Genomic DNA, 11,080 nt, shown 5'->3' on the forward strand with positions numbered 1-11,080 from the left:
AGCCGGATTCCGCTTGGCCTGTCGGTACCTGTCAGCTGCCTCCAAAGTCCCACAGGCTAACCAAGCCCGATAGGACTCCTTCTTCAGCCTGGTGGCTCCCTTCACCTCTGCTGTCCACCATTTGGTTTGGGGATTACCACCACGACAGGCACCAACCACCTTGCGGCTGCAGCTCAATGCAGCAGCTTCGGCAATGGAGATGCTGAACATGGTCCATTCGGACTCAATGTCCCCAGTCTCCCTCGGAATGCTGTTGAAGCTCTGCCGGAGGTGTGCGTTGAAGATCTCGCGGATTGGGGCCTCTGCTAGGCGTTCCCAGCACACCCTCACTACGTGTTTAGGTGCATCGGATCTGTCCAGCGTCCTCCCCCGCCACCTGATCCGTCTCACCACCAGGTGGTGATCAGTTGACAGCTCAGCCCCTCTCTTTACCCGAGTGTCCAGAACATATGGTCGCAGGTCTGGTGATACGATTACAAAATCGATCATCGACCTGTGGCCTAGAGCGTCCTGGTGCCATGTGCACTTATAGACACTCTTATGTTCGAACACGGTGTTCGTTATGGCCAAACTGTGATTTGCACAGAAGTCCAATAACAAAACACCGCTCGGGTTCAGATCGGGGAAGCCGTTCCTCCCAATCACGCCCCTCCAGGTCTCGCTGTCGTTACCCACGTGAGCATTGAAGTCTCCCAGTAGGACAACAGAGTCTCCAGGTGGAGCACCTTCCAGCACTCCACCCAGGGACTCTAAGAAGGCTGGGTACTCTGAACTGCCACTCGGTGCATAAGAGCAGATGACAGTCAGGACCCGTTCCCCGACCCTAATGTGCAGGGAACAAACCCTCTCACCCACCGGGAAGAACCCCAACGTACCGGCAGCAAGCCGAGGGGATATTAGAATACCCACCCCAGCCCGCCGCCTCTCACCAGGGGCAACTCCAGACTGAGACAGAGTCCAGCCCCTCTCCAGGAGACTGGTTTCAGAGCCCAAGCCATGAGTACAGGGTGGGCCATTTATATGGACACACCATAATAAAATGGGAATGGTTGGTGATATTAAAGTCCTGTTTGTGGCACATTAGTATATGTGAGGGGGCAAACTCCTCAAGACGGTTGGTGACCATGGTGGCCATTTAGAAGTCGGCCATCTTGGATACAACTTTTGTTTTTTCAATAGGAAGAGGGCCATGTGACACATCAAACTTATTGGTAATGTCACAAGAAAAACAATGGTGTGCTTGGTTTCAACGTAACCTTATTCTTTCATGAGTTATTTACAAGTTTCTGACCACTTATAAAATGTGTTCAATGTGCTGCCCATTGTGTTGGATTGTCAATGCAACCCTCTTCTCCCACTCTTCACACACTGATAGCAACACCACAGGAGAAATGCCAGCACAGGCATTTCTCCTGCCACATTATGGGTGTGCACCACCACATTATGGTGATGCACAATCTTGCTGGAAAAACTCAGGGAACGTGCCAGCTTCAGTGCATAAAGAGGGAAACACATCATCATGTAGCAATTTCAAATATCCAGTGGCCTTCAGGTTTGCATTGATGAAGAATGGACCCACTATCGTTGTACCCCATATACCACACCAAACCATCACTTTTGTTGTTCCAACAGTCTTGGAGGGATCCATCCAATGTGGGTTAGTGTCAGACCAATAGCGGTGGTTTTGTTTTTTAACTTCACCATTCACATAAACGTTTGCCTCATCACTGAACAAAATCTTCTGCATGAACTGAGGGTCCTGTTTCAATTTTTGTTTTGCCCATTCTGCAAATTCTGTGCGCCGATCTGCATCATCCTCATTGAGATGCTGCAGTAGCTGGAGTTTGTAAGGGTGCCATTTGTGAATAGCTAATATCCGCCGAAGGGATGTTCAACTAATGCCAGTCTCCAGTGACATGCGGCGAGTGCTACACTGTGGGCTCTTGCTGAATGAAGCTAGGACAGCCACTGATGTTTCTTTATTAGTGACAGTTTTCTTGCATCCACATTTTGGCAAATCCAACACTGAACCAGTTTCACGAAACTTAGCAAGCAGTTTGCTAACTGTAGCATGGGAGATGGGTGGTCTCGTAGGGTGTCGTGCATTGAAATCTGCTGCAATGACCCGGTTACTGCGTTCACCAGATATCAACACAATTTCGATCCGCTCCTCACGTGTTAACCTCTTCGACATGTCAATGGCTGTGAACAAATAAAACAAATAAAGTTACGTTGAAACCAAGCACACCATTGTTTTTCTTGTGACATTACCAATAAGTTTGATGTGTCACATGGCCCTCTTCCTATTGAAAAAACAAAAGTTGTATCCAAGATGGCCGACTTCTAAATGATCACCATGGTCACCACCCATCTTGAGGAGTTTGCCCCCTCACATATACTAATGTGCCACAAACAGGACTTTAATATCACCAACCATTCCCATGTTATTACGGTGTATCCATATAAATGGCCCACCCTGTAGAGGTGAGCCCGACTATATCTAGACGGTACCTCTCAACCTCACGCACTAACTCAGGCTCCTTCCCCACCAGAGAGGTGACATTCCATGTCCCAATTGCCAGTCTTGGTAGCCGGGGATCAGTCCGCCAGGGCCTCCGTTCCTGGCCGCCGCCCGGCACACAATGCACCCTACCCCTACGGCGCCTCCTGTGGGTGGTGGGCCTGCAGGAGGATGGGCCCATGTCTCCTTTTCAGGCTGTGCCCGGCCGGGCCCCATGGACTAAGGCCCGGCCACCAGATGCTCGCCCTCGGGCACCCTCCCCGGACCTGGCTCCAGGGCAGGGCCCCGGTAACCCTATCCCGGGCAGGGTAAACTGTTCCCTCTATGTTTTTCTCATAAGGGTCTTCTGAATTGCTCTTTATCTGGTCCCTCACCCAGGACTAATTTGCCATGGGAGACCCTACCAGGGGGCAAAAGCCCCCAGACAACATAGCCCCTGGGATCCCTGGGACATACTACATACATACCACGATAAGGTATTGATTCACGGAGAGGGCCTAGATCAAATCCCATATGTAAATACTTCAAAGTCCTTTTCCCTTTTTTTTACTTAATCTGCCCAGACCCTGTGTCCTCACATAACATTTTGGCTTTTCTGCACTTTATACTTCATTCTGTGTTTTACATCACTTTGTAAAGTGATGTTGACTTTATCTTTGTTGTAAATTAAATGCATTGTTCCCATTTGAAAAGTTATTAAAATGATGTAAGAACTATCAAACAAAGTAAGACTTCCTCTTTCAAAATCAAATGTAGTTAACATACTTTTGATTGATTGATTGATTGATCATACTTTATTCATCCCAAGAGAAATTGGGTTAAGACTGCCAGCCGTGCCAGCGCCATCTTACCCTTCCGACCATACATACATTACACAAACATCACATGGGGAAGACAGGTCAGAGGAGTATAACATGGAAAATGCACAACATGAGGAAAGATAAGGAGAAAAAAATAACTCCCCCCAGACTGAGCTCCAACAGGGAGATCAGTTTGAGAACAGAAAAAAACACCTCTGCACATAGCACATGAAAAAACTCTTAATACACCAAAGAAACACATGGCAAGCAACAGGGATGGGTAAAGGGTGAGAGACAGCCAGTGTAGACAGTGCATCCGGTCCTGCAGCATAAGGCTGGTCTCCTTGATCCACCGTCAGCATCGGAGGGGAATAAGCGTCGAAGACGTTTGGAGGGGGAGGAGGGATGAGTGTATATCTGCATGTGTATATATATGTCTGTGTGTGTGTGTATGTGTCCAGAGTTCAGCTGAGACAGTGTCCTTCGCCCTGCCAGGCTAAGTAAACACTTTTCATGTTCATGTTCAACAAATAGCTACGAGAAATTAAAAATTTTCCCCTAACCAAGAGCCAAGAGGGTCTCCAGGTTATTTATTTATTTATTGGAATTTTTGTATTGCTCTCCAAGCGTTGTCTAGTTTATCTTCAATTAAAAATATTTTTCTGGGGTATGGTCGATAGGGGTGGGTGGGAAAAACAAGTAAAAAAACCCTTTATCAATAAAATGACCCAAATTTGGTATTCACCATTGTGTTCCTCTTGCTTTGTTTAACATCAGAGATACTGGCTGTACATAGAGCGTATATGTAAATACGTTTTGACTATTTAATTTTCTGCCATACTTATTATACTTATTGAAATTATTTTGAAAGTATCGAGGCCGGAACTAACGACGCGTGTTTGTGTTGACGTCTACGTTTCCGACCGAGCATTTTAAAACAGGAACCAAATGCTGATACAGACTACGACACGTTAACTTATAGGGATTATATTTGAGTTTGTAACGTATTTCACTGCACTCACTTTCTCTTAAATCAGTAGCTGCGTTACACACTAAAAGGCGAAGCCGGTGAGAATCAGCAAAAAGGCGAAAACGACTGCGAGAGATCGCGAGTGAGTGAACGATGTGAGGGTGTGTGGGTTGTCAGAATGAGTAGATGTTAAAGTGAAAGTTCAGATTCATATTTTGGCAACTGCACTGAACCAAAGACGATCGCTACTTGTGACACAGAAAACAAAACTAGTTACTTGAAAATAATACTAGTGACGGTTTCTTTGAACCAAAGTATCCTATTTTTAATCCTTTGCTGTGTCAGAGACAATATGTAGAGAAACATGGAACTGAATGGTAATCAGTTGATGAATAACAGCAACGATGGTGGCAGAAGTGACTTTCAAGAGGAAAAGCTTTTAATAAAAAATGTATTTTAAGCCAAAGACAGCAAACTGTTTGATGATTCGACACTTTTTGTGTCCAGGTGACCTTTGAAATTAAAATTCAGACAGCGGTCCAAATTTGCTTCTAAGATTAAAACGTAGTTGTATTCTATTCCTATACTTGTATGTATGTATAAAAAGTATTTTTTGTTTTTGATGCTTATTGATGTTTTTATGTTCACATTTTAATCTCCTAATTTTAAATTGGTATCTAACAAATGAAATGCCAAGATGATCCAAAGGGGAAAAAATATAAAGGTTTGATTTGAGAAATTGGGCAGTGATCAGAATGTTTAAAGCTGTAAAGGTGGTCTACAAAAATGGTTATAGACACAGCCATTTACTCCATTCTACTTTGTGTTGTTAGTGCCTGGAAGAATGTCCAGATTCATTTATGACTTCTTGATGTTTTTCTGGCCATATTTTCTGCACAGACATTAGTGCTACTGGGTTTGTCTCTGCAGTCATGATTCTGGTGGACCCTGGGCTGTACATCGGCACTGCAGCTAACCTCAACGACCACCAGGAACTGGTCGGTGCGAACATCAGTCACATCCTGTCTGTAGATTCTGTAGACCCCAGCCCACTGTTTCCTGATGATAGAGCCTTTGTTAGGAAGTGGATTGATGTCTTAGATGAAGAGACTTCTGACCTCCTCAGTTACATGGACACCAGTTTCCGGTTCATTAAAGAGGCTGTAGATGGTGGCCGGGCTGCACTGGTTCACTGGTAAGGCAATTTTATATATCAAATTGCAATATTGTGATTAAAAAAATGCTCCTTTTATTTTACTCAAGCTTGTGAAAATATGCAATGTGAAATAATCGCGTTAAGTGGCAAACCGCAAACATGGTTTTGTGTGTGTTTTAGTCAGGCTGGTCGGAGTCGCAGTGCCACCATTGTTACTGCTTATCTAATGAAGCGATACAAACTGGGATTCACTGAGGCTTATCATAGACTAAAGAGTCTCAAACCAGATGTACAGTAAGTATGTGTTTCACTTTAAAGTACTGTTATTTGTATTTAATGTTTATTAAATCCCCCAGAGATTATATTTCTTACTCCACACATAAAATTTATATTTTTTAAAAATTCTCTGAAGCACACTTGCTTGTATGTATGTCTTTTAGGGTCAACAGTGGTTTTGAGGAGCAGTTGTGTCTGTACGAAGCAATGCAGTGTGAGGTGGATACCTCCAGTCCTCTGTACAAACAATACAGACTGACCAAGATCACTGAAAAATACCCTGGTAACCACACACACACATTCTGAGATTATAGTTAAACATTTGAGCACTTCTCATTATTTTTGTTGTGCTTTCTTGTTCTTAAATTATATGTTTCCTTTCTGTATGTGTGCATGTGTTTGAGCAGAGTTACAGAAGGTGCCTAGGGAGGTGTTTGCTGTTGACCCTGCCCACTCCAGCTCCTCTGAAGCATCCTATCGATGCAGGAAGTGCAGGTGAAAGATGGAAGCTGAATGCTTCAAATCACATGTGTCTTTAATAGGAATAAGCTGATGGAACACACAAAAACAAAACAGTTTGTTAAGTTGATGATTTTACTTCTTAGCTCAACAGTCCACAGTTTAATTTATGACTCACAGCCGATCATAGCAAACTATTTACAGTGTTGTGAAAAAGTGTTTGCCAACTTCCTGATTTCCTTTTTTTGGTTTTGTTTGTCACACTTAAATGTTTAAAGTAAGCGCAAAATGCATTTTCTAAATGAAGGTGTTCATTTTTAAGGGGAAAACAAATCCAAACGTACAGGGCCCTGTGTGAAAAAGTGACTGTCAGTCTGGAAAATTCCTACACAACTCTGTAAAAGGCAAAAACACGGAACAGGGGTTAAACTTCCCAGGAGTAGCCAGCTGACCAAAATTACAACCAGAGCGCAGCAATGACCTATTCAAGAGGTCACAAAAGACCCCAGAGGAACATTCAAAGAACTGCAGGTCACATGTACCTCAGTTAAGGTCAGTGTTCATGACTCCACCATAAGTAAGAGACTGGGCAAAAATGGCCTGCATGACAGAGTCAAAAACCACTGCTGAGCAAAAGGAACAAAAATGCTCATTTCAGTTTTGCCAGAAAATGTCTTGAAGATGCCCAGTACTTTTGGGAAAATACTCTATGGACTGACGAGACAAAAGTTGAGCTTTTTGGAAGGTGTGTCCCATTATATTTGGCATAAAAGTAACACAGCATTTCAGAAAAGGAGCAACATTACCAATAGGTAAAAAATGGCGGTGGTAGTGCGATGCTCTGGGGCTGTTTTGCTGCCGCAGGACCTGGAAGACTTCCTGTGGTAAATGGAACCATGAATTCTGTCGTCTACCAAAACATCCTGATGGAGAATGTCCGGGCAGCTGTGCGTGACCTCAAGCTGAAACGCACTTGGGTTTTGCAGCAGTACAATGATCCAAAACACACCAAGTCCACTTTTGAATGGCTTAAGAAAAACAAAATGAAGACTTTGAAGTGGCCTAGTCAAAGTCCTGACTTGAATCCGATTGAGATGCTGTGGAAAAACTGCATCATTGTCTCACCTGATGCAGGAGGAGCTAAGAGGGTCACATCAAAAAGGTTTGCGGACGAAACTGATACCTTCAGTGTGGCTGAATTGCAACAATTCTACAAAGATGAGTGGGCCAAAATTCCTCCATGTTGCTGTAAGAGACCCATTGCCAGTTATCGCAAACGCTTGATTGCAGTTGTTGTTGCTAAGGGTGGCCCAACCAGTTATTATGGTTAGGGGGCAATCACTTTTTCACACCAATGTATCCTGGTATTGTTTAAGTTTGTCTCGAAGTTTGTACATCTTGGATAGGATATGTTATTTCCTAATGTAATCTAAGGAATCCAAGGAACTGAGTGACTCTGCTTCTGAATGGAGAAAAGAGGGTATTCAGCCTGGTGTGTGTGCCAGTTTGAGCTACAGCTTCTGCAGGCAGTAACCTCCACTTTCTCCTTGCAGTCGAACTCTATTTCGTGGCTCCAGTATTCTCAGTCATTTAATAGGAGAAGGAGCTTTGGCCTTTAGTCACAAAAAGGCCAGTAACCTTACTGGTAAGAAGACATACTGTGAACATTCACTCAATAAATTATTGACAATGTCATTTTTAATTAGTATCTGGGTATTCCTTTTTTTTTTTTAATTTCATTGACTTTTTTTCACCCACATTTTCTTTTTTTGTTGCAGAGATACAGCTGCCCTAGATTAACAGTATTAATATTACCATATTTCATATTTCTATTAAAGGATGCCCCACCTATATTTACAAGCTAGTTAATCAGAAAATATAATTACTGATGTTATCCAGGAATTTTCAAATAAATTTTTTTGCAATAAAGCTGAAAAACAATAGTAAAGCACTTTTTTTTTTTTTTTTTTCCAAGAGATTTAGTTTTAGTTATTTATTTACTTGCATTCCTTAAAAAAACATTCTAGTGGTTGAATGTTGAGTAATTTAATTTATGACTTGTGTGACGGCTCAAATTTTGGCATTAAAATGTGAATTCAGTTTGTTTTTCATCTAATAAATAATAATATATATTTTTTAGTTTTAAGCAAGTTTCAGATTGATTTCTAAAATAGATTTTAAGATATTTGTGTTGTCTTAGTTTTATGACAGGGACAGCTGAATAAATAGGTCATTTTGTGAAAGGATAAAGAGTGAAGTAATGCATTAAACAGACTTTTATTTGAGCTTGCACATATCTTAAAGCAGAAAGTCTGAGTTAGCAAAGAAAACTGATCACCATTGTTGTTACTTGTTATCTCTGATATGATTACTACATACAGACTACAAAGTAAGCGCACTTACTGAACTTGTAATCTTTCGATGTGTTGTTGTTCAGGAGAGGTCCAGTGTACATCATACTTTATTGAGCCAGTGCAATGGATGGAGCAAGCCTTACTTGGAGTGATGGATGGACAGGTAAAAAACTTGTCATCTTTTCTCTTGCATCATTGTTTGTTACCCCCCAACAACTTTTGAGCAAATATGAATGTTTGATATGACCACCTTTTGCTAATTTACAGTTCTTGTTCATTCTCTCTTCCTTTCTTTTATATATTTGTGTGTGTGTAGCTGCTGTGTCCTAAGTGTAACTGTAAGCTGGGCTCATTCAGCTGGTGTGGAGATCAGTGTTCGTGTGGCCGTTGGGTCACTCCCGCCTTCCAGTTGCACCACAACAGAGTGGACGAGATCCGGCAGCTGAACATAATGAAATAACACTTCCTTATAGTCTGTAAGAAAGGGAATAATCATCATGCATAAAGACATACTCCAGTTTGTAACATGAAAAAGTGATTCAATTATTATCTGAAATACATAATGTAAATAAATACAAATGTAAATATCATTTATCTAAGAATTGTTGCAGGTACTTTTATGTTTCACTGATTAGTATACAACAATACTGTGTGTGTATCTGGGGTTTTTCACCATAAACTAACAAATAAAAAAGAAAATGTCTGCCTTTCACACAAAGAGTGGACCATATGTTTCTTTTGAATTTGAATATTTCATGTTTAAGCTATGAAAGGAGCAATGTGTATCTTAAGCAAATGCACTTATTCATTATGCTGTTTCCTGACATTGATAATAACCTGCCTCATTCTGTCCTAGTTGAAAGTCTTAAAGTAAACTTTTTATACAGATTAATTGCAGTGTGAGTTATCATGGGATCAATGAGCCCACACTGAAGAAAAACTGATAATTGAAAACATTTACATTTTCTTTATATAGCACCAAATCACAACAATTGACTCAAATTGGTGTATCTTGTAAGGTAAAGACCCTAAAATTGTTGAGAGAAAACCCCAACAGTAAAAAAAAAAAAAAAAAAAAAAACACACGACAGAGTCAGGGGAGGGAGACAGGGCAACAGACAAGCTATGGAAGAGAGAGGTTAATCATAAGTAATGATTAAATGCAAAATGGCACATAAAACACCCAGTAACTTAAAAGAGGTGAGTGAAGAAGAAACACTAAGCACATCATGGAAGCCCCCAGCAGCCTAGGCCTATTACAGCTGTCGATCATCAAAGCCCAGAGCCCCAATACAGGAAGTCTGTGTCGGCACTCTTTTTTAAAAAGTTTTATCCTCTGAGCCTGTGGGTCAGAGTTCACATGGAGCCAATGTGGATGTGATGAACCAAGCAATGAAGGAACATCAGCCACAGGTTAAAGTCCAAAAAAAGGCTTTTTATTTAACCCCAAAACAAACTTGGTTAAATTATACAACAATCAAAATCTTGGGCCCATAAATCAGCCCCCAAAAATACAAAAAGGGCTAGAACACACAAAATCCCAACTGAAGCTAACATAACAAATTCGACACCCCCCCCCCCCCCATTATCCAGAGTTGTGGTATGACCCAATTTGCAGGTCTCCATATAGGCTTGCTTCACCCTTTTCCACCTCTTGGCTCATCAACCAAGGGACTGGGAGCAGCTGCCACTGAGGTAACTCAGAAAACAAAGAAAGATTAAATCATAGATGCACATAAACTAAAATCTGCACACTTATTTTAGAATAGTGTATTATGTGATTGTATAAATGAATTAATTCTAAACCAAAACCAATTCTTTATTATCCTGTAAATTAAATCCTATATTTAAAGAAAAAAAAATGTAAATGTAAGCCTCTATTGTAACACTATTACCACTGTGTGGCTGTACCTGCAGCCATAACAGTGGATGAGGGGACTCGCCCAGCTCTGACTACCTTGAAGTCCAGGTGTCTTCCCTCCTTTCACTGTTGTGGGGGGGACCTGACTAGACTTGCAGCTCATATCCTACCAGTCACACCTGTTACAGACCCTAGATTGTTAATTTTAGGGACCAGGACAGTACGCTCTTACAGGTTACTCCAGCCATTTAAATATAACAATATTTAAATGGCTGGAGTAACCTGTAAGAGCTTTTTACACTCAGAAAACAAGGGACTTAATACCCAGATTTTTACCTTTAACCATTTCACAAAAGGTTAAACATTTAATGTCCACAATTTAGACTTGCAGGTTACAGAATCCAAAATTAATAAAAATCAAAGTATAATAATCACATTACCTAAATTATACTTATCTAATTTACCAACTCTGAGCTAATGCTGATTTTGTTCTGATCCTGTGGAGGAGAGAGGCTGGAGAGGATAAAGCACAAGAGGATCAGAGGAAAAACAGGATCCCCCGGGCATTCAGTGGAAGTATGTCGTGAATGAAAGACCTTCTGAATTAATCATCTTAACACGGCAACAAATTTAGCAGAGGAAAAACCCCAAAATATACAAAACCAACTTGCCGGTGTACGGTT

The 11,080-nt window shown here is 41.5% G+C and overlaps 1 protein-coding gene across 2 annotated transcripts; it reads left to right on the forward strand.

The window, feature by feature from the left end:
• Positions 1-4,219: 4,219 nt before the first annotated feature.
• On the forward strand, positions 4,220-9,126 carry dusp12 (dual specificity phosphatase 12). 2 transcript variants are annotated; one of them, XM_084913361.1, is made up of 8 exons: positions 4,220-4,433; positions 5,192-5,486; positions 5,628-5,741; positions 5,888-6,006; positions 6,131-6,218; positions 7,736-7,827; positions 8,620-8,699; positions 8,853-9,126. In XM_084913361.1, the coding sequence occupies exons 2-8, from the start codon at positions 5,224-5,226 to the stop codon at positions 8,994-8,996; spliced, it is 900 nt and encodes a 299-aa protein (XP_084769487.1). In that variant the 5' UTR covers positions 4,220-4,433; positions 5,192-5,223; the 3' UTR covers positions 8,997-9,126. The 2 variants fall into 2 exon arrangements, with proteins under 2 accessions (XP_084769487.1, XP_084769488.1); XM_084913362.1 differs by having other exon boundaries at positions 5,222-5,486.
• The last annotated feature ends 1,954 nt before the right edge of the window (positions 9,127-11,080 follow it).

This window comes from Perissodus microlepis, chromosome 18, assembly GCF_051167445.1.
Source record: "Perissodus microlepis isolate ML-2025 ecotype Zambia chromosome 18, ASM5116744v1, whole genome shotgun sequence".
In the NCBI taxonomy this organism is placed as follows: domain Eukaryota; kingdom Metazoa; phylum Chordata; class Actinopteri; order Cichliformes; family Cichlidae; genus Perissodus; species Perissodus microlepis.

What these genes read in the sequence shown, in the direction of transcription:
- dusp12 (XM_084913361.1), top strand. Translation starts at nt 5,224, where the DNA reads ATGATTCTGGTGGACCCTGGGCTGTACATCGGCACTGCAGCTAACCTC. An exon ending in GATCACTGAAAAATACCCTG is followed by an intron (nt 6,007 to 6,130) that starts GTAACCACACAC and finishes GTGTTTGAGCAG; the next exon opens with AGTTACAGAAGGTGCCTAGG. An exon ending in TATCGATGCAGGAAGTGCAG is followed by an intron (nt 6,219 to 7,735) that starts GTGAAAGATGGA and finishes TTCTCCTTGCAG; the next exon opens with TCGAACTCTATTTCGTGGCT.